The sequence below is a fragment of the Tenrec ecaudatus genome, chromosome 15 (assembly GCF_050624435.1).
Source record: "Tenrec ecaudatus isolate mTenEca1 chromosome 15, mTenEca1.hap1, whole genome shotgun sequence".
In the NCBI taxonomy this organism is placed as follows: domain Eukaryota; kingdom Metazoa; phylum Chordata; class Mammalia; order Afrosoricida; family Tenrecidae; genus Tenrec; species Tenrec ecaudatus.
In genome coordinates, this window is record NC_134544.1 from 62,334,590 (window position 1) to 62,359,186 (window position 24,597).

The following is a 24,597-nucleotide window of genomic DNA, read 5'->3' on the forward strand; positions in this document are numbered from 1 at the left end:
TACTTTTGCTACGGGTGAGTTACTCAGGGAACCAGGCAAAGACTTGTGACTAATCGAGAGTGAAGTTTCACCTGGTTTTCACTGGCTTTTTTTTTTTTTTTTGCTGCTGCAAAAGGAAGCTTTATTGTTTCCATTTGGTCCCCAGCTGGGGGGAGGGGCTCCAGGGCGGTGGCGCTGCGGACCGGTTCAGGCAGAGGGGCAAAGGCCGGCCGTGGGGAGGCAGAGGGTCCCTGGCACGTGGCTTGGCGCCGCAGGCTCCTAGTCTTTGAGAGTGAGCCTCTAGAAGAGATACTCGCCCAGCCCGGCCTGGGGGCTGGCCACCCTGCGGAGGTGGGTCAGGTGGTCGCCCATCTTCTTGAGGAGTTTCACCTCCTTGTCCAGGAAGTGGTTCTCCAGAAAGTCACAGAGATGAGGGTCGGTGTGAATGGACCCCGCGGCATGCAGGTCCAGAAGAGCCTGGTTGAGTTTTTTCTCCAGGGCTAGGGCAGCTCCCATGGCGGCCAGGGTTCGACCCCGCTCATCTTGAGACGGCTTCTGCACATCCTGTAAGAGGGCGCGGCCGCCGCGCTGGTTCTGCAGCTTCCAGAGACGTTCGGGCCCCTCATGCATCTCCTTCGCCAGCTCGCGGAAGAAGTGCCCCACGCCTTCCAAGGCCACATCGTCGCGGTCGAAAAAGAAGCCCAGAGAGAGGTAGGTGTAAGAGGCCTGCAGGTGCAGGTTGACCAGACGGTTGACGCCGGCCTCCGCGTCGGCGGAATAATTCTGACGGATCTGAGAGCTCATAATGCGTCGGTTTGGAGGTCACCGCACGCCAAATAAAAGTGTCCGCTGGTCCCAAGAGGAGGGGCTGGCCGAGAAGCTGGTCCCCAAGTTACTTCCGGAAAGAAACCTGTTGCGTGGCGGAGGGTTGGCGGCAGGGAGTCCCCGGACCTGATCCGTTCAAACACTGTTGAAGCAAGACACAGATCCTCGGGACCTCGGGGCGAGCTTCTTCACTGGCTTTTTGTGCAGAGCACAGAGTACTGGAAATCTTGACTCGGGTTAATCTCATGCCATACAGTCCTGTTAGTTAAAAAAAATGTGGGTTTTGTGTAGTGCCTGCAAACATGCCTAGGTAGAGTTCGGTGTCTATATCTATTCAGTATATATGTATGTATGCATGTATGTATGTGTGTATGTAACTGTAAGCACTAAGACAACAAGAGAAAAATGCCATGTTGCTCGAGGAGCAGTCACACATTAGTTTACTGATTTTTCCTCCTCGGTGCCTCTGTCCATTTGCACATCAGACCCTGGGTAGAGCACCAGGCAGGAAGGAGAAGGCAGAAGAGCTGCCTGAGCATCAATGCCGGGGGTTTGGACTTTGAGTTAAGCTCCAAGCAGTCACTTCATGTGGTTTAAACACTGTCCTCACTGGCCTACTGGTTTGGTAAGACTCTTGGAGGCAGTGTGCTTTCTGCTCATATACGACAGAGCCCTGGGGACACACTCGCGGACTGCGTCCTAACCTCGAGGAGAGATTGAACTGTCTTCCATTCACCCTGTTATGTTTCAGTGGCTAATGTGGCACTTGTTTTCAATGAACAGGGAAATAACAGTACTTCATTAACAACAATGTCCTGAAGTAACTTTGTCAAGTTCATGGCCCACCTACCTGCGCAAATCACACACACTTCATTAGTGGTGATTCAGTTGTAGAATTCTTGCTCTCCATGAGGAAGACTCAAGTTCGAATCCTAGCCAACAGTCAGTGAACAAGGCCAAACACTCGCCAGCAGAGGTTTTTTGTTGCTCTGACACTGTTATGACAAGTCTGTGGAGTAAGGCGCTAGGCTGACAGGCATGGGGCTGACACAGCTGGTGGGTACTGGGAGTGAGGTAATAACACATGGTTTTGATTTGCATTTTGGTGTTGCCTAATGACGTTGAACTGCTTTTCATTTGCTTATTGGAAATTTGTGCATCTTATTTGGAGAAATGTCTATTGAAATTCATTGCCATTATTAAATTGGGTTATTTGCCACTCTGTTGTTGAGTTTAAAGAATTCCTTATATAATCTAGATGCTAGATCCTTACCAGATGTCAGGGGACTTCAAAAAGCTCAGGAAAAATGGAATGAAAAGATACCAGAATTTTCCCCCTCTTTTCAAAGCCCCTTTATATATGACTTCCAAATATTATTTTCTCTCATTTGAGGATTGCTTTTTAAAAAAATCATTTTATTGGGGACTCATATAGCTCTTATCATAATCCATCCATCCATCCATCCATCCAACGTGTCAATCATATTTGTACATATGTTGACATCATCATTTTAAAAACATTTTCTAAAATTTTCTTCATGATACAGGAGAAGGGGAGGTGGGAGAAAGTAAGGGGATGGGGTGGGAAACCAACCCAGGGACAAAAGGGAACAACAAGTGAACTAAAATCAATGGAGAGAAGGGTGCAGGATGCCTAGTGGAGTTTAATCAGGGGCAATGTAGTAGCAATGAATTACTAAACTTGAATGAAGGCCGAACATGATGGTGGGACAAGAGGAAAGTAAAAGGAAATAGAGCAAAGAACCAGGAGGCAAAGGACATTTATAGAGGTCCAAATACAGGCATGTACATATGTAAATATATTTATATATAAAGAGAGGAGAATAGAATGATGTACTCATATATATGTGAAGAATTAAGATAGCAGAGGGACATTGGGCCTCAACTCAAGTACTCCCTTAACACAAGAACACTTTGTTCTAATAATCCAGCATTCTGTGATGCTCACCTTCACAACACAATCGCTGAAGACAAATGGGTGCATAAACAAATGTGGTGAAGAAAGCAGATGGTGCCTGGCTACCAAAACATATAGCATCTGGGTTCTTAAAGGTTGGAAGATAAACAAGCGGCCATCTAGCTGAGAAGCAACAAAGTTCACATGGAGGAAGCACACAAGGCTGTGTAATCATGAGGTGTCGATGGGATCAGGTATCAGGCATTTAAGACCCAGAACAAAATCATACCTAATGTGAATGGGGGGGCATGAAGTTGAGCCCCAATGCCCATCTGTAGACAATTGAACATCCTCTCACAGAGGGGTGACAGTGAAGAAATGAGCCAGACAGGGTGAAGTATAGCACCGATGAAACACAACTTTCCTCTAGTTCGTTGGTGCTTCTTTCCCCACACTATCAGGTACTCATTTCTACCTTACAAATTGGATTAGATCAGAGCATGCACACTGCTACAGATAAGAGCCCGAAACACAGAGAATCCAGGATAGATAAACCCCTCAGGGCCAACAGTGAGAGTAGAAATACCAGGATTAGAGGAGGGTGGGGGGAGAATGGGGGAATGGATCACAAGGATCAAACTAGAACCCCCTCCCAGGGGGATGACTAATGGAAAATTGGGTGGGGGGCAACGGAGGATGATGTAAGATATGAAAACAATAATATTTAACTTATTAAGGTTTGTGAGGGAGGGGTTGGGAGAAGAAATGGGGAGCAGATATCCGGGGCTCAAGCAGGAATAGAATGCTTTGAAAATGATGATGGCAGCATGTGTGCAAATGTGCTTGACACAGTAGGTGAATGTATGGATTGTGATAAGAGATGTAAGAGCCTCCAATAAAAGTATTTAATAAAAATAACTTTAAAAATTTTAAATTAAAACCTGTTTCTTCCCCCCTCCATATTCACCCTCCATATTCACATTTAATGTTATATCTAAGAGACCACTTTCTAATCCCAGGTCTTTAAAATGTGCTCCTGTTTTCTAAGCTCTTACATTTACCATATATTCTTGAATATAAGCCAACCCGAGTAAAAGCCGAGGTACCTAATTATTACCTGGCAAACCAGAAAAACTGATTGACTCGAGTATAAGCCTACGGTGGAAAACGCAGAATCTATTGATGAGTTCCAATAATCAAAATAAATGAAAATAAAATTACTAAAAATTGAGACATCAGTGCGGTAATGTATTTAAATATTTATTTTAAATAAAAACATAAATAAAAGGACAACAAGTCATTTAACATTAGTAAACCAGCACAGTTAGTGGAAAATAGGTTCAACAAAAACAATAAGATATCAACAATGATACCTTAAGAGCACTATTCCCTGAACTCAATCAGCAGCCCAGCTAAAATGTAAAGAGTTAAAATCCTTCAAAACTAGATTCCTCATCATCATCCGTATCCCAGTGCAGAGCTTCAGCTGGTGTGAGGTCATCATAGACGCTGTCCTCACTGAGATCGCCGTCATCACCATCACTGCTGTCATTTTCATACAAAGCGCAGTCTTCACTGCCATCCATAGCATTACTAATACTACATTTCTGGAAGGCACGTCGCACCATGTCTTCTGGAATGTCTTCCGATGCATCTCGAACCCACTTGGCTACTAATTCTGTCAGGCTTCATGAGATTTCCTCCTTTTGTTAGTCGAGCTTGACCAGATGACATCTATTCATGCCACATCCTTCGCACATGGTCTTGAAAAGGCTTATTCAAAGATACATATCATAGGACGGCTCTGATTGGTTAGATGTGAGTAAACAAACATTCAAAGCCCTGCAGTGTCAGCGGGGCTTTCAATGAACAGCGGAGAAACAGCAATCACGCACGAGATAAAGGGTGCTCGTTCTCTTACGGGGGTGGGGGGAGGGCCCAGTAAGATGTTCCACCTTACTGGGGTACCACTGACCCGTGTATAAGCCGAACCCCAGTTTTCAGCACATTTTTTGTGCTGAAGAACTCAGCTTATACACGAGTATATACGGTAGATTTCTGATCCATTTTTAGTTATTTTTACTGTATGGTATTTGGTAAGGCAAGAAGCCCTGTTGACATAGTGAGTTATGTATTTAGTTGCTAACTACAAAGTCAGTGGTTCAAATCTACCAGTTGCCCCACAAGAGAAAGGTGAGGCTAGCTGATCCCTTGGAGATGATCACCTCAGCAGCCCAAAGGAGCAGTTAGTCTTCCCCTAAAGGTTCCCTCTGAGTTGGAATGTGCTTGCTGGCAGTCGATTTGCTGGCTTTGGGGTAAGGGCCTCCCCTCACTCTTCAGCATGTAGCTATCTAGTTGTTCTAGCATCATTTGTTGACGAGACTTTTTCTCCCCATTGATCTTTGCATGCTTGTTGCCTGGTTGTAGATTTATTAACTCATTTATAGACTTTCAATTCTATCTTAGGCCAGTAACAGACACTTTTGAATCCCAAAATACCCCACAACCCATTGCTGGAGAGCCAGAAGAAACAAGACAATCCTGAAAAAAAAGAACAAAATTGGAGCGCTATCACTTCCCAATATCAAATCTATGGCTACTGTTTGATTATAGTGACTATAGCTTTAGAGTAAGGTTTGATCCACCCACACATACGAGTTGTTACATGTTCATATGTTTATGCCTATAGTTACAGCATCTTTATAGCAAATTTTGAAGCTGGAAATTGTTACTTGTCCAGTTTTGTTCTTTGTTTTCAAGACTGTTTTGTTTACTTTGCTCCCTTGTGTTTTCATATGATTCAACTTGTCAACTTCTACAAAAAAAAAAATCCAGCTGAGATTTTGATAGGGATAGTATTAAATCTATAAATCAATTGGTGAGTTTTATCATTTCATTAAATAACTCTCCAGCCCAGGAGCATGTGACATCTTTCCACTTATTTGGATCTCACTTCATTCAATGATGGGTTTATGGACTTGAGTGGGACTGGGCTGGGACGCCTTTGTGATATATAATTAATTCTTGGTAAAAATCTCTTTTTATACATAGATAAGTGTCACTGGGTTTGTTTCTCTAGACCAGCAGGCCCAACACAATTGATGCTAACGCTTCTTTCAACATTTGGTGTAATTCATGTGGGTTTGGGCTATTTTTTGTGGGAATGTTTTGCTTACTAGCTTGACATATGTTCTTGTTGGTCTGTTGAGACTCTCTAGTCATGTGTGAGTCAGTTTCAACACTGCACATCTTCCTAAGAAATTTTCCATTTCATCTAGCTTATCTAATTTTTGTACATATAATTATTCTTAATACTCTGTTATCTTTTTATTTCTAGAAGGTTGGCAATAATGCTTTTATTTTAGTAACTAGAGTTCTCTTTCATCTCTCTGGATCTACCTAGATAACATTTACAAATTTTGATTTTTAAAAAAGAATCAACATTTACAAAAGCTCATGAGCAGTCAGTGACATAAGGTACAATCACTGATCTCTCCACATCTGGAGGAAAGATAAGCAATAAAAATGGAAAGCTAAACAGAAACCAATGGTTCAATGGCCTCATGAACTACACAAACTCAGCCTTTAGAACCCTGATACCAGAACAACTAGTTGGTGCCCAGCTACCATTACCAATGTATTTGAAAAGCATCATATTAGCAGGTCCTGGACAGAAGGAGAGAGAACTGTGGGATGGAAACCCAAATCAAGACCAGGCTTACTGATGGGACCCCCCCTACCCCCCAAACTCAGTCACCCTCCAGGTCTAGAACAGAATTCGTAATATTAACATAAATACTCTGTCAGAATAATTAACCCTGCCATATGAAAAAGGGCAGCATGGACACAGTGCAAGGTTCTGAGTTGGGGAGAGAAGGAGGAGAAGGAGGGAGATAGGGTTGGCAATGGTTCATCGAGCAGGTTTTTAGTGGGTGAATTGAAGCAAATGTGAGTGGATTGTTGAATTGGAAAGGCAAGATTTGCTTTGTAATCCTTTATCTCATGCTCCCCAAAAACGTTTTAACAAATCAACACATTTCCATGGATTTTTCTCTATCATTTTTCATTCTTTATTTCATTTGAATCTGCTCTCATCTTTACCATTTCCTGCCTTCTGCTTATTTTGGTTTAGGTTGCTTTTCGTTTATAGCTTCCTAAGGGAGGAAATTCAGTTATTGGTTGAGATAGGTCTGCTTTTTAAAGATAGGGTCCTTCCAATCCTGGCCCGTAGCTGGGCAGGGAGGGAAGGCTCTCAGCAGACGTGTAGGAAGTACATTCCTGCCCTATATGTGGTTTAGCGATTGTTCGGCCACAGGGTCTACTGATGGGACTCCAGGACATGGCAATATTTTGTGCTAGAATAAGTCTCAATGACAAGCTACTCCTTGTCCATGCCAGTAGGAGCCTGAGGTCCAGAAAGGTGAAATGATCTCCCCAGTGGCCACACAGCCAAGGGCAGAGTTAGTATCTGGGAACATCACTCAAGCCTTACCAAATGTCCTTAAGTAGCAATGACTGATAGCCACAATGTCATACAGACAGAGAAACTTCTTGGTGTCAGTATGCATATCCAAGATTTCATAATGAGCCCATATGAATCTTCTGCGAATATTCTAAGGAAGGACCGCGTCTGAGCCTACTCAGTCAAAAATGGCCTCTCTTTCCCCAATGACCCACAAGAAGACTGTTCCACATTGGTCATGGGTCTTCCCAGAGGAGTCATGTGGAGGATTTAAGGGGATGTGTTAGGCATGAAGGCTTGTGTCTAGGGAGATCGAGGTCTTCTTCCACGTGCTTTCTCTCCACTTTCTACTCGCTTTCTGTACTTTCTACTCACAACATAGTATCCTGTCTCCTCAGTTAGTAACCACTGTCCCCACAAGCCAATGCACATTCCAAAAGAAAAGTTACTGCATTATTGTGTTCCACTCTCCTGGAGACACAGGGGAGGACTTTGGGGCCTAGGAAGGAGAAATGGTGTAGAGAGGCCCGCAATGGTGCGGGACCCCATTGTTGAGGTGCAGCGTGAGGAAACGCAGCTCTGCATAGCTCATCTTGCCTCTCAAGGTGATCAACTTAAAATTCACCACCTCAGGCCTTGCTCTGCGTGGCAAGGCCACAGAATGGCTGTTCAGAAGGAAACATCTTTGCTGCAGGGATAGGTGTGGGCAGGTGAGTAACAGAGTCCTAGAGGTGGTGACCTTGAATTCTCCTCGCTCATAATTTTGTCTGGTGGCGGCCTCCCCTTCCCAGACATGTCCAAAGGTAACTCTGACCTGACACAAGACAACTCCCTCTTACGAGGAGTGGAACAGCATTTGAGTGTTTCCATGGAAGCTTACTTGCTTTTCATATCACAAAGGAAGAGAACTTTGCCAGCACCCGTTCTCAGATGCTCACAAAGCCAGTTGATAGTAGGATGCTTTGTAAGGAAATATAATTGCTTAACTTTTTATTCTTGCAAGATTGGATACATGGGCACCCCTCCCCACTCTTCCCAGGAGGATGAATAACAGAAAGTTGGGTGAAGGGAGACAACAGACAGTATAAGACAAGAAAGAGCAATAATAATATATAATTGATCAAGGTTTCATGAGAGTAGAAAGAGCAGGGTAGGAGGGAAAAAAAGAGGAGCAGATGTAAAGGGCTCAAGTAGAAAGAAATTGTTTTGGAAATGTTGATGGCTACATATATATAAGTGTGCTTAATACCATTGAATGATGGATTGCTATAAGATTTGCAAGAGGCCCCCAAAAATGATCTTTGAAAGATTTATTCTTTTCTTATTGAAATAGCCATTAAGAACACATTGCAGTAACCACCAAGATTTTGGGATGGAGCAAGCTATCGTGTGTTCTGTAAGTATCTCCCGTGCGCACTTTAGATGGTGGAGGAATGGTACTTACAATGTGATTGGGAGGCAAAGGGCAGTGGAGAAAGGGTGGGAGCCCCAAACATGGCCCTTCGTGGTCTGATGACAGTGCAGCTGCCTTGCATAAGACGCTGTGGAAAGAGATGGAAAATTCCCATTTTACCGAATTTTCCTCCTTAAATCTAGAAAAGAGTATTTATAGCCAATATATTTCTACCTGAAGGTACCTTTAATTTCTCGCTATTTGAATAAGATTACAAACCAAATCTGTTTAATAACAAGAGATACCCCATTAAACTTTAACCATTCCAATTAAGTCATTATGGCAATTAAATTTCTGATATAAAGTCTCTCTCCCACCAGATTATCTGTGGTCAGATCACCTTGCAAACTATGTCAATGCACACAATGTGTATATGGGAAGCAAGTGATGCCTGCAGAGTAAAGGGATAAGTGACCAGTCCCGACTCTTGAGCCCCTGGAACCCCCAATGGAGATGCTTGACTTTGGACACGCCTCTAGGCTAGAAGACATGTTTCCTGGGGTTCATATCTGTAGACTACAAGGCCAATACACCATGGCTGCCTCCAAATATGTTGCTTCAAAGGTTTCCTTATACCATCACAATCCCTCACCTAAGTCAAGGGCCCTCCTTTAAAATTTATTTTAATACCTTTAGTCACATAAAATTCTAGGGGTAATTTGTCCTGTTGTCCCCCAGCAACTACGTATTTACACTCTTCCCAGCCTATCTGGTCCTGACTATTGTATTTTTGTATCTGAATGATATAAACATCAGCCTGTACAACCCTGATACAAGAAGAACTAGAATTTCTAACGCTTCTGAAAAGGATCATATTAGCAGGAGATTCTTCTGGATAACTTGAGTGGGTCCAATGTAATGACAACCATTCCTATAAGAACACAAGAGAAGTTCAAGTCAGAGGAGAAGGCACTGTGAGAGAAATAGAGACCGGAGTGATACGCTTTGGACAGGGAGAAGTTACCTGAAAAGGGGCAAGCAACAGGTTCAGAATCTCCAGAAGGAACACAGCCCTGCTGAAGCTCAAATCCGTTAAAGAATACATGTGTGTAGTTTGAAGCCACTTGTGGTAAATTGTGGTAAGTTTCAACAGGAAGCTAACGTACGCTTAATGAATGTTCGTTGAATAGAAATCAGCAGGGGCAGAGGAAGGAAGCTCTGAGTTGCTCGATGCAATGGTCTCCCTGAGAGTCCAGTCTTGACTGAGGCAAGCGTAGAGGTACTTGGTGGAGAATGAAAACAGTCATAAAAAGTGTACTTGATTTACACCGGAATTTTTACATGAATTGGCAGGACTTTCCCCACCTGCTTCCTGCTGAAGAATGGCCTAGTTCTTTCTAAGGACAAATTCTTGTCATTTTTAGGGACAAATATTCAGGATAAAAATATTTTTGCTCAATGTATGCTACTTAAATGCGGCTGACGTGTTCTCTTGTAACTTTAATTAGAAGTGAAACTGAACAAAATATTTCACTGGAGCATGCGATAGTGATTTTAAAAGTTTTCAGCTCTAGTTCTCCAAACAGGAAATGGCAATTCAAAGACTATTAGCATAGGCCTCCCACAACCTTTTGTGAACAGAGAAAAATTAAATTAATCAAAATGGTAATCACGTCACAAATCAATTACTACGTAAGGTTACTCCTACTAAACTAGACTATAAAATTCTTCATACGCCTCAACCACAAGTCTTACTGAGATCTTTGCAAAGTTAAGCTATCCCTTTTGTAAAAACCATACATGCACGCACACACACACACATGCAAGACACACATCTCACCATGGGCTATTAACGGAAAGGCAATCATCTCCCTCATTTTCTCAAATAGCATATATCATTCACACAGAGTTAGAGCATAATTTGAATGAAATCGAAGGAGATTTTCCTCATCTTCAAATGAGTTGGAGTGGAAGATAGTAATACTTTCTTTTTCACCCCCCATCCGACAAGATCAGCTCTAAACTCCAAGAAAAAGTCTCTTCAGTGTTTCAGATTTAAATACATGATACTTAAGGCACTTTCTAAATTCGAACTACTTCTGATTCTTTCAGCTGTTTAGAAAGGCATACCAAGATGTTAAATTCTGAGTACGGTGTTCAGAAGGCTCTGGATAACTGTCAGAGCCCCAAATCCATTTGCAGAGTTCCCTACATGGGATTAAGCCTCCACTGATTCCTCCTGGTCATTAACCAAAGATGTAGACAATCCTGTCTTCAGGCAGAGTGCATTGGGATGTAGATTACCTTCACTCCTCTGCAGTCAGCCTACCAGGAAGTCTCTCTTCCTGGTTTATCTGGGAGTCTCCTTGATGTAGATCACCATCCTGGGGTCATATAGACTTGAGTCATGCCCTATCAACCATGCCCTGACTGCCTTGCTCAGAAGGTCCTGGACCAATCTTGTAAGTTCTTCTAGCTAACATAATATACATGTCACAAGCATGACCCTGAGCTTGCTTCTGCAGTCCCACCTATAACTGTAATGTATTGATCTGCCACCGATCATGACAGTTCCTTTTGTCTCCTGACTGTGAATCTTGGGAAACCTTTAGGACCTCATGCTAATGGCTTCCCTCATCCAGATGGTGTGCCTGGCCCTTTGTGTTGACTTTGTCTCTTTTTTCCCTTTATTTTGTTTTCCCCAGTTATTTTCATATAATTCACATATCATATAATTCAGTCATTCAGTCACACCAAGAAGAGTTTTATAATCACTACAATTAGTTTTATAACATGTCCTTCATTTGTTTACTCATGATTAGCTCCCTATTTCCCCCTAACCTCTAGGCATGATTCTGCTGTTGTGAATGAATATTATTGGAAGATTTGCCTTATCACCAACCCCTATTTTCTGTGTAAATATTGTCCAGTCACTTAAGAGTATAATCTGTACAATCAACAATCTGTATAATCAACAATTCATGTATTATCATTCATACATGACCTATACTCATATAACTTTAATTTCTCATTCATGTATTATCATTCATACATGGCCTATACTAATATAACTTTAATTTCTCATCAGTGCTTTAAATTCTATACCCTTGGCTAAATTAAAATGCTATCAATGTGTAGTGGTTATGCATTGGGCTGCTAACCACAAGGTCAGCAGTTTGAAACTACCAACCAGCTCTGCAGAGGAAGGATTTCTTTGTTTCTTTTAAGACTTAATAATGTCCTTAAATTATATTAGAGATTGGGGTATCTTTTATACTCTAAAACAGATCTCTTAATCTAACAAGAATCAAGCTCCATTGTTCAGCAAAGATCCCTTGACAAAGAGAGAAAGAATAGATATTGGTGGGTCCCCTCCTTATGGGAATGACATCGCTCTGAGACACTAAAACACTAAAATATCAAGCAACAACACAGAGAGAGGAAGCAGAGACATCAGAGGAGGACGTGGGATGAAGTACAAGTTGGAGGTGTGGATAAGTCACTCGAACAATTGAATGAAGTGGTTTGAACTATTGAATGCAGAGTTTGTGATCTGAAATGTACTACTCTCTACTGAATTCACAACAAAAATCATCAAACCCCTCCCTATTTTAATAAAATATTTCTGGGAGGAAAAGACTGGGCGCATGATTTCTTTGGTACAGATTCCAAGTAAACTATTCTTTATACTTAGAGATTATTTCACATTAGACTAGAATAGTGGTCTACTTATTATTGTGATTTAATTGTCATGGTAATGAGAAAAATCACAAGAGAATCCCTGGTGCTATAGTGGTTATGAGGTGGCTGCAATCTAGAAGGCCAGCAGTTCAAAACCGCCAGTGCTCCTAGCAGACAGACAGACGTTTTCTGTTTGTTTGTTTTTGTTACTGAAGTAACAGTTACAGTCTGTGTTAGTCTGGGTTGACTAGAGAAACAAATTCAGAGACACACACATATGTGTGTAATAGAGAACTTTGTATCAAAGAGTAATTGTATATTGAGAAAACATCCCAGTCTAGTGCAGATGAAGTCCTTAACCCCTATATTAGCTCATATGTCCGATACCCGTCTCTACATTCCTTTTCAGATTCACACAGCCATGCAATAATGCCAAATACGGGGAAATCATAGGGTAGTGTGTGGAAATTCCTGTGGATCCAGCGGTGGTAGAAGTATCTCCACGTTGGCAGGGGTCTCCATATTGCTCCTACAGATGCAGGGTTCTGGCTCCATCAACATGGCTCCATGTGGCTTGTCAACAGGGATGTGAAGCAGAGTGTGTCCCACCACCTGGAAGGAATACAGAAGTTCCCAGAATCCTCAGGAGAAGGTCATGCCAACATGGAGGCCTCATTGGCTATGGCCTGACTGACAGGCTAGACTCCACCCCTTCACCAGTTGACAGGAGATTATGCAGCAGTCACAGAAACTCACACAGGGGGTTCTACTCTTTCCTATGGGGCCACTACGCATCGACATCACCTTAATGGAAGTGAGAAGAACAATCACATGCTTTTTGGAAGACTAAACAAGCACATTCTACATTGAATTGTAGAAAGTTTTGCTCACATTCTTGCCACTAATTCACAACTACTGGTTTATTTTCACTGGGGACGTTACACACAGCTTATGTGTACTAATAAATTATAGCTGATCTGTTTGTGGCCAGGTATTTCTTTAGAGTGCTGATTTGTCTAACAATAAAGAATGATATCACAGATACATCTTGAGCAAATGGAAATGACCCTTAGGGTCACAGCTCCATTGGTTTAGCTCTGAAGACAGAAGGAGATCAATACTCTTAGAACAACCTATGTGTTAGACTGGGTGCTTTAGAGAAACAAATCCACAGAAATTCATGTAGAAGAGAGACTTTTACATAAAGGTTAAGTGCACATGAAGAAAACATCCCAGCTCAGTGCTGCCCAAGCCCACAAGTCCAACATTAACCCATATGTCCAACACCAATCCACAAAATCCTCCTCTATCTCACAAAACAGATGCAAGGATGCCCACTGCAGAAGGAAAGCCAAGTCAGTGAATGTGTAAGCATCTCAGCACTGGCAGGGGTCTCCACACGGCTGCTCCAGCACCCAGGGCTGCATCTGGGTAGGTCCATGACTTCTCCTGGGGGATGTCTTGCAGGAAATGAGCCTTGACAGCTGAAGCAGGGAGCTAGCTACGGCAGCTGCACCCTGGTCCGACCATCATAAAGTAAGAGACCCGAGAACTAGAAAGGCGAGGCTCACCAAGCCATTTATCTCTAGACCCTTCAATTAACCCCACATGTGTTTATTGGCCAGGTTGGTAAAATAAACTTTAACTAACTCAACCTATTTTACTAGAATTTCTTGAATCGCTTCTTTTACACAAAGTCACAATATTTGGCAAACTCTTAAAACTCTAAACCCAGGTGTGTGTGGGTGAGGGGGGTGGTGGTGGTGGAGGACCGTATCAATATCTATTTTCTTCTTTTGAATATTTTGACAAGGAACCCCCTGATCCCAGTGTTTTAATACAAGCATAGGGTGGCCGACATTGGGACAGCAGGACCAAATCTGAACTTCAAAAGGGAAAAGCCACATTTGGTAGACAAGTCATTCTAAATGGTGAATATTCCCGAACTCACTGTATGTTAGTCATTTCTGTGTAAGGTGTGAAGTTCAGAGCAGGTTGTTGTTTTGTCATTGTGGCCTTTACTTTTCTGAGTTTTTATGTTGGTCATATATTTTCTGAGTCTTATTATAAAATAGATCGCTAACTTCTCAGGCCATTAAGTGTTCGTGTAAAACTTGTCGGATGAAGGAATATCCTAGTGCAGGCAATTCAAAATAAGTTCAAATATGTTTCTATCCTCACAACATCAAATATTTATTGAGCACACATTTTTGTTCTTGGCGGTATTCTGGGTACTGAAAACATAATAAAAACCTACTCACCTGCCTAATCGAGTTGATTTTCTCTTAAGTTACAGAGTAGAACTCAGCTTCATGAGATTTTCTTTGCTATAATTTTTAAAGAAGCATATCACCAGACCTCTTTTCCTCAGCACTGGGAGGGTTTGAACTGCCAACCTTTAGATTAGCAAGTGAAGCAAATCACTTGTACCACTCAAAGATCTACAGGGTCGTGAGTACATTTTTCATCTGCTTTCATAGTGAAAACATGAAAGTAGTATTTCTAATCTTACTGTAAGTGCTACTCTTATTACTACTCCCAGGACTCTGAGCTGCCAAGGTCAGACCAGAACTGTACTCCACAGGGTGCTGGAGGATGTGACCTTTCAGCAGCCAATCAATCTGAAAAGCGACTTTCCAGGCCTGTCTTCTAAGGCACCTGTCGGGGGTCACACTGCCAACCTTTCCGCTAGGGGCTGAGCACTTAACCCATTGGTGCCCGTCAAGCATTCCCATTATTTTATAATATGGCCGATGTAGAAAAGAGGTTTATATTCTTTGTTTATCAATACCCTTTAAACATTGGAATGTTTGGAATATCTTCACAATGATTAAATGATTTCCTTCATTTCCAAACTATCTGGAGGTGATTTTGTAGACAGTGATGTAGTGGTTATGAGTTGAGCTGCTCACCACAGGATCAGCAGTTCAAACCTGCTGAGTTGCTCTGCAGGAGCGAGACCAGACTTTCTACTCCTGTAAAGAATTACAGCCTCAGCAACTCACAGGGGCAGTTCTACCTATGGGGTGACTATGAGCTGGGATCGACTCAATGGCAGGGAGAGAGAGTGAGACGCAATCACCCTTCTATTGTACCTATTCGTTTGAGTTTTTACTTTGAATTTGATCCTGTTGCACACCTGACATCAGTATCAAGGCAAGCAACGCCCCCACCCAGGCCCCCAATCATAAATAGAACAATCTGAAAGGAAATCAGGGATCAGAGTGCTACAGATGTAACGTATTTAGCTTCTGAATTTAAACGTTTGCTTTTCATTTTTAAAAAGCGTTCTACACAGAATACAATAGAGGAAGGTCAGTTAGAATTTACTGAAGAGTTGCCATTGAGGCACACTGGAACTGCGGGGTTCCGGGGGACTAGGTGGCTCTTCAGACAGTTCAACTGGACTTGAAATCCAATTCTCTTGCCATGGTATCCAGCATTTCTGTCTTCGCACAATCTGGCTTAGTTCTTTGCGATTGATAAACAGGAAATTGATGTCAGCCCACGGCAGACATCACGTGGTGCTGGTGAATTGGTTCTTCTTCCAGTGTGATCAATGTTCTGACACTCTAGAGGTAGCGCTCTCACAATTTTACAAAATTAGCCAACTCATATTAAGTCTTTTGATCTTAGCAATATCTGGAGACCTCAGAAAAAGTTGAAATTATGCAGAAGGACATTATAGAGACAGTGGCTGGAAAAGTGCCTTTGAGAACAGCGATATCTTCAACCAGGTCAGCTGTTCTGAAGCCTTGGTGTGCACCAGCATCACCTAAAAGCTTACTACACACAAACTGCAGGCTCACGACTTCTCAGCCCCCACCACTCCCTGGGATGTCTGAACCAGCAAATCGAGAGTATGGCCGGAGGATTTCATTAGTAACAAGTCCCTGCATGATGTCCCCAAGGACTACACTGAGACTCAGTGCAGCATGACAAGCTATCTGGGGGGGGTGGGGGGATGGGGCCTACAAATGCACATGAAGAGGTTACAGAGATATTTTTCGTGTGTCAACAAAAATTGAACGGATGAAAGTTAGAGGTTCTGTATTGAGGAAACTGGTCTCTATCAGAAACAAAGGGCTTCCGGGACCTGTATGCTGAAGAAGGAATCAGGAGCCCCACCGTGGAGGGCTGCAGTGATGTTGGGACTGGGATGGCAGGTACAAATGCCAATGGAGATTTAACTGTGCTGGTACCAGGGTTACACGGAGGGCTGTTAAGGGTCAGGTCAGTAGTTAGAAAACACCAGCCCTTCCAAGGGAGGGCTTTCTACGCCTCGTAAGAGTTACAGTTTCAGAACCCCACAGGGACAGTTTTACTCTGTCCTGCAGGGTCGCTATGAACCAGACTTGACTCGATGCCTGTGGTTTGGGGGAGGGGTGTGTTGTTTGTTTTTGAGGGTTTTTAAAAATTTCTGATTACAAACTTCTGTAGGTTTTGAAGGGTCTGTTTTAGCTCTGCTTTTTCCATAAGTCCGTTAGTTTTCAGGACATCATTTTGCAGAATGCAAAATAGACATTAGTAGGATAGAAAGAAATTCCTGCCCATCAGAAATGCTTGCCCATAAGGACCAGAGGAGCAGAAGACAGAGAATTGGCAAGCCTGAGAAGCATGAAAGAAAGAAGTTTTGTGCGCCTTGCCAAACTGTTTTCTTAAACATGCTACCTGAATGTGTCAAAATAGCATCTCCACAGCTTTGTCTGCCCGTCCTCGGTTCTTGGGATTGAACAATTGAAGGAGAGCAGCCTCGAGCATCTTGTTGATAAAATAAAGCCCCGCGTCTCTGCTACTGAAGCAAGCCTGACTGCCTTGACGGTTATTTTGAATTTAGTCTTTCCAAATACTTCCCTACAGGGCTTTCTATGTTAATTCTGGTTCTTCCGGTCAACTTACATTCTGCTCCCAGAGGGACATCTGTTTATTGCCTGGGGAAAGAAATGTGGGTGAGCGCCTGGGAGGTGATGCAGACTCTGCTGAGGGAGGCAGGGATGTGAAGTGTGGATGGAAAGTGAGGTAAGAGCTTGCAGAAAACACGGGAAGTATGCAAGATTAACCTTGCGTTACCCTTACCAGGTGACGGAAGCAAAAACTCCACCCTCTAACACGAAAGTCGGGGGTAAACAAGATGGTTGTCCTTCCTTCTATGCATAGCTTGAACACCAGGTTTTCTATCAGGCCGTCCCAATTGAAAGGAAAATAATCTGTGTGTTGTCATTATCGCTCCGGCAGTTCCCATTGCCACCTGCCTGGAGCTAGATAGTCTATGCTTGCACTGGAGGTGAGAGAACGCTAATGTCTTAATCCCGCATAAACCTCTAGTGGCTGAGTTGGCTAAATCAGACAATGTGGAAATTGAGTGAATAATTTGCTGAAGAAGTGTTTCTCAAATGAGCTAAAGTGGGTGAATTAGCAGCAGAAATCCCCTGGGGAACTGGTGTCTGCCTTGTTGTCAGAACAGGATGTATTAGTTAAATAACAAAATCAGGCGTTCTGATGTCGAAGTAAATCTTTCTTCTAACAAAGGGCTTTATTAAAATGACCACACATCTGGGAGTACAGAGTGCTCTAAGTCCCTGGAAAGGTTCACAGGAAGATCCCATGGTGGTGACAGCCAACAGTTCATTAGCTGCTATGGAAGTGGTGGGCAGTTCTCTGAATTAATAATTCACCTTTAGAAACCCAAGGCTATGTGGTAGTTACAAATGCAGTGAATTTTCTTTCAGCTATCGTCTTAATCAAACTTCCTTGACTATCGGCATTTTCCAAGTCCCTAGAGCGCAAGACTGTTTACATGCATACTAAATCCACAGGGCACTGGATTAGAATCTCCATTTCAAAAAGTACTTTGTAACTTGTTATTTATGGATTTTTATTAGGAACATCAAATGCCATGGTATATGGGGAGCAGTGGTTCTCCATTTTTCAACCCTCATTAGAATTACCTGGAGAGCTTATTGATACATAGATTGCTTGGCTCCCGCTCCAAAGATTCAGATTCAGCAGCTCATGGTTGAAGCTCTAACATTGCATTTCTAATAACTCCCTGAGTGACATGGAAGCTGTTCTGTTACTTCAGGGACCATCTTGTGAGAACGATGCCTACATAGAAGAGACTGGTGGTTAGAGCCAGTGCTAGGAATCATGGATCTCTGGACCCCCTTCTAAATTGCCATCCATTTAACCAGGGTCAAGCCACTCGGTTTCAATTGGAGGACACTAGACGGTTTCTAAGGCCCCTTTCAACTCCGTGCTTGAATATTCAAATGAAATTACTGACAACTAAATACTTCTGTTTAATAATGTCAGATACTGGGACTTTATGAAGCCTTCCTAAAACTCTTACTTGGTAGTAAATGTTTTCCAATAGAATGCTTGAAGTGAAAAGAAAACTAGATTGCTATCAGTATCGATGATCTATTTCAGAATCAATCATTATAATTTAGCCCGAGTGCGTTGCTATTTTCACACCAATCTCCAAATGCTCACCTGGTTTCTCCGTGATGCTTCCAACTGCCTTCACCAGAGCTTCTTTCATTCAAGACCCTTGGGCCAAAAGATGTTAACGTGCTGGGAAGCTTGGTTGTTGTTTCCCCCTATGTCATGCCATATATGTTAAAAACCACCAAGCAATCAAGTTAGAAAAATCTGATTTTTTCAAAGGAAAGAGAAAAAGAAAAGCACAACATATGGATCTTGTGTGCCAAAAAAGGACTAGGAAAGCAACCTGCAACTGGGTAGAATCTATAAATCATTATTTACTCTTTTTATAGTAATTAATCAAATATCCTATATTAACTTTCCCACTAATCATCATATTAAGGTAGTAAAAGTTAATTGGTGATTAGATATGTCAACTCCTTGAATCTGTTCCATGTACGTATTGCTGAGTATTGATGGTTCGTAAGTCAGAAGCACTCAAGGCAAACATTGTAAGCCATTCTTGGGTTTCTTACATGAAGGTAGGTAAAAGCATTGCTAAAAATCACAAAAGCTTTTATTAAGCAAAATATGAAAATGTGAAGCTACTATTTCTTGGAATATTTTCCACCTAGATCTACCCGTATCTGAAGGCATTCATCTTTCTAACCCTTGCTGGAAGGCACCTGAGTTTGTTGCTTTCCACCACATCAAAGGGCAGTTTGGGCATCTTTAAGGGACTCAAATCATGTTCCTTTTCAAAATTCTTTGACTTAGAGGGTCAAAAGAAACTCTGAAGGGTAAAGTTTAATGCTTGAGGGTGGCCTGGGAAAGGATTCCCATAGGCCTGTCCTTGCTGCTGTCGATGGATGAGCAGTCCTTGGTACTGTAGAAGTATAAAAACATCCCTTTGCACACCTTTCCTCAAAATGAAATGTTCCATTTTCTTAAAAATTCCTAATAATTGCCTTCTGAGAAAAATATACCATGATTCTTCCCTGAGAATTCTCCAAATGCTATAACCTTTTGAGTTAATCTCTCTGTCTCCAATTCAATTGACCCAGCAGTTCTCCTTGGGACACACTGTTTGGAGAAGAGCTTTTTCGTGGGATAGTATTGATAAAGCCAAGACTTTCTTCATCACAGATTACGATCCGATCCATACAATTCTCTTAATTTGTGCCAACTTTGCTTAAAGACTAATGGAAAGATCAGTTCTTTGAGCTAGCTAACCTTCACGCAACGCTTTGGGCATCCATCAAGCTGAAAGCTTGCTGAGGCTACGATGTTTGCTTAAAATGTATGATGCTGGAATATGTGAGATCCTAAATTGAGTAGCTATTGTGTAAATGATGGTCGTTTTCTTCCACCAGTTTCTGGACTTCAGCTACAGTTTCGTCATTCATCAAAGTTGGTAGTTTTCCCTCTCTTGGGTCACCTGTGAAATGGCCTGACCATTAAACTACGGATCCATCTAGAGACTGTTGATTATGTGGGGTAGTTTTCCTCATAAAGCTGCAAGGATTTCACAGGAAGTTTGCTTCAGTTTTGTTAACGCTTGCGTATTAGCCCTGACTTCAAAATATTCCCACTCCCCATGAGACAAAATGTACCCCATTTTGGGGTGATTTTTTTAAAGGTACCTTAATGAGACAAAGAGAAGTTCCGTACATTCCTGAGAGTGTTTGTCTGCAGCCAGGTAGTGATTGTGGGGACACATTTAAACCAGTTTATTTGAAATAAGTCTTGCACGTATGAACTGGAACCCTGCTAGAAGGACGTTTTCACGTATCATAGATCACAAACACCACTTAACATTAATTAAAATGAACATATTTCTCCACTGAATATTCTATCCTTGAGGCAGCCCACAATCTCCGTAGCTAGGGAGGGAGTTTGGCTGGGACATACAGACCTAGGTTTCCATTTGTAGAACACACATCTGAGTATTCTTCTTGAAAGTTAGTCTAGAATATCATTTTGTCTTTTTAAATTTGCAGTTAACCATGAAAAAAGAGGAGAGGGTGGCCCCGTTTCTTCATAGATGCTGATATTACAGAAATATTTGAAAGTAAGCATCATGCCATCTATGTACTAACCCATCTCCATCCCCACCCCTTATGAATCATTTTTATGAATCATTCGTTAGGTTTAAAATCTGCTACAAAACCAAAATCTTTTGATCAAAGGGACAAAAAAAACCCTTCAAACATTAGGTTTGATGATAAGGAAATCGTTTTCTTTGTTGTTACCAGGGAAAATACAACGCTATGTGGATGTTCTCCCTTGTTTCTGCAAAATCGTTTCATCTTACATTTGGAAAAGAATGATCTAAATATGACAGAATGTGGTGCATCTATAAGGAGCGGCATGTGTGAAGCACAGCAGCCGAACACGTCTACGAAGACCATTAAACCACAGCTGGACTACGCTTTCCCTTGCTGTCTTCATTCTAAAATAAGAAACTATGGAAGCTAATATGAAGACTATAGATTTTCCGTAAAATTGAAACAATTATCTCTCAGTTTTAAATTACACATTCTGTATGCAGTTTAGATGATTACCCATAACAACAATAACATGAAATTGTCCAACCTCGCTTTGTTTAAGCCGTAGGAAGCTGGAGTCCGAGCGTTCTGATGGCCCTGCCCTGCTGGCGCGGTCCCTGCCAGGCGCTCAGGATTCAGCAGAGGTAATCCTAATTTTCATTTGAGCTTTACTGATCTAGAATATAAGCATCACTCATATGAAACTCATCTTCCCTCGTTAGAAAATAAATGTCTAGAGAATAATGAGGGAAACCTACCGTATATCCTCGTGTAGAAGCCGAGTTTTTTCAGCACAAAAAATGTGCTGAAAAACTGGGGTTCGGCTTATACACGGGTCAGTGGCATGAATGGATGTCATCTGGTCAAGCCCGACAAACAAAAGGAGGAAATCTCATGAAGCCTAACATAGAGTTAATAGCAAAGTGGGTTCAAGATGCATGGGAAGACATTCCAGAAGACATGGTGCGACGTGCCTTCCAGAAATGTAGTATTAGTAATGCTATGGATGGCAGTGAAGACTGCGCTTTATATGAAACTGACAGCAGTGATGGTGATGACGGCGATCTCAGTGAGGACAGCATCTATGATTACCTCACACCAGCTGAAGCTCTGCACTGGGATATGGATGATGATGAGTAATCCAGTTTTGAAGGATTTTAGCTCTTTACTTTTAGCTTGGTTGCTGATTGAGCTCAGGGAATAGTACTCTTTTTTTTTTCTTTTGTTTTTTTGTATTTTATAAACCATAATATTTCTGGGAATAGTACTCTTAAGGTATCATTGTTGATACCTTATTGTTTTTGTTGAACCTATTTCCCACTTACTGTGCTGGTTTACTAATGTTCAATGACTTGTCCTTTTATTTATGTTTTTATTTAAAATAAATATTTAAATACATTACCGCACTGATGTCTCAATTTTTAGTAATTTTATTTTCATTTATTTTGATTATTGAAACTCACCAGTAGCTTCTGCATTTTCCACCTTAGGCTTATACTCGAGTCAATCAGTTTTTCTGGTTTCCCAGGGAATAATTAGGTGGCTCGGCTTATACTCGGTTCTGCTTATATTCGAGTATATACGGTATGTACAAATGTGCTTGATACTATTGATGCATGGATTGCTACAAGAGCTGTAAGAGACCACAATAAACTGTTTTTAAAGATAGCATAAAAATAATACGGCCACATTGAGGCCAAGCCTTCTCCTGTGAACGCGTCTTCTGCTTGCGCTGCGGGCCGAGCAGTCTCTATCTTTGGGTTGGGACCGAAAAGCATGTGGCAGGTAACAGGAGAATGGTATTGAAACATCCAGCAACAAGTGCTTGGAGGCTTATGGAAAGCCTCTGAGCATGACAGCGTTGAACTGAACTTCACAACGAAATCTGCTCTCTCTTCACCACACGAAGGAGAAACTACAAAGTGCCAGCACAGTACTGGCGGTCTGGCTAAACTTGTACAGAACAAAAAATTCTATGAAAATCCAGCAGCCTCAGCACACGGCCTTGTCGCGGGACCTCTGATAGCAGCGCCCGTGGCTGCAATACTAAAGAAGAGGTTGAGAGCCGGGGCTTTGGCCCCGGGGTTGGATGTGACGAGGATGCCACTGAGGATTCATGGAAAACAAATTACAGAATGTACTCTTCCACAACGCATACATGCCAATTTCCCAGTGTATCCCAAGCGATGCCCTTTTTGGGCCATTCTATGGGAGGCCACAGAGCTCTGATTTGGGCTTTGAAGAATTCTGGAAAATACAAATCAGTTTCCGCATTTTCTCCAATGTGCAACCTTGTACTCTGTCCTTGCGGCAAAAAAGCCGTTAGTGGATATTTGGGATCAGATCAAAGTAAATGGAAGGCTTAGGACGCTACTCGTCTGGTGAAGTCCTATCCAGGTTCCAGCTGGACATCTTGATTGATCAAGGAAAAGATGACCAGTTCCTTTCAGATGGACAGTTGCTTCCTGATAACCTTCCAGCTGCCTGCACAGAAAAGAAAATCCCTGTTGTTTTTTGATTGCAGGAGAGTTATGATCACAGCAACAACTTTACTGCACCCTGTGTTACCATCACATCAGACATCATGAGAAATACCCGAATACATGAAAGACATCAGATACTAGAATCTCTTTGGAGTTAGAAAGTTATAATAAACTGAATTACAGAGGAATAAAGATGATTTCAAAACAGTGGACTTCATAAACCTCAAAGGACCAAAGCTCCTGAATAAATATATGTAACCTAAAACACAATAATAATAATACAAAAAAAAAACCCTGAAAGCTTCATCTTCCCCTCATGAAAGTGGAAGATACATATACATATAATATGTTAGGTAACATATATTACATTATATACAATATGTCATATAATATACATGTTACAAAACCAACAATATATTATTACAATTACTATTTTACTCTGTGGAGTCATATTCTCAGGCCAGTACAGTTTTGCTTCTACCCACCTCCTTTGTACTATTATTTGCAATGATATGTATTACACATATTTTGTATTTCTGTAATATATTTCTAATGATATAAATTATGAGAATATATATAATTTTATGTAAGTGCCTTTTAAATATATTAAGGAAAGAAAGGAATGTACTCTGTCCTTCATAATTAATAATGCTGGAGGGTTGTTTCTTTTTTTTACATTTTATTAGGGGCTCATACAACTCTTATCACAATCCATACATATACATACATCAATTGTATAAAGCACATCTGCACATTCTATGCCCCAATCATTCTCAAAGCATTTGCTCTCCACTTAAGCCCTTTGTATCAGGTCCTCTTTTTTTTTCCCCTCCCTCCCCGCTCCCCCTCCCTCATGTGCCCTTGGTAATTTATACATTGTTATTTTGTCATATATTGCCCTATCCAGAGTCTCCCTTCTCCCCCTTCTCTGCCGTCCATCTCCCAGGGAGGAGGTCACATGTGGATCCTTGTAATCAGTTCCCCCTTTCCAACCCACTCACCCTCCACTCTCCCAGCATCTCCCCTCACATCCTTGGTCCTGAAGGTATCATCCACCCTGGATTCCCTGTGCCTCCAGCTCCCATATGCACCAGTATACAACCTCTGCCCTATCCAGCCCTGCAAGGTAGAATTCGGATGATGGTAGTTGGGGGGAGGAAGCATCCAGGATCTGGGGGAAAGCTGTGTTCTTCATCGGTACTACCTCGCACCCTGACTGACCCATCTCCTCTCCTAAACCCCTCTATGAGGGGATCTCCAGTGGCCGACAATTGGGCCTTGGGTCTCCACTCTGCACTTCCCCCTTCATTCAATATGGTATATATATATACATATATATACACACACACATATTTACATATTTATATCTATTTTTTGCATGATGC

The 24,597-nt window shown here is 42.0% G+C and overlaps 1 protein-coding gene and 1 pseudogene across 1 annotated transcript; one reads left to right on the forward strand and one right to left on the reverse strand.

Moving 5' to 3' along the window:
• Nucleotides 1-264: 264 nt before the first annotated feature.
• LOC142427333 (ferritin light chain-like) lies at nt 265-975 on the reverse strand. The gene has a single exon (XM_075532593.1). It carries the CDS (start codon nt 781-783, stop codon nt 280-282), a length of 504 nt encoding a protein of 167 aa, XP_075388708.1. The 5' UTR covers nt 784-975; the 3' UTR covers nt 265-279.
• On the forward strand, nt 785-23,336 carry LOC142427481 (S-formylglutathione hydrolase pseudogene; annotated as a pseudogene).
• The last annotated feature ends 1,261 nt before the right edge of the window (nt 23,337-24,597 follow it).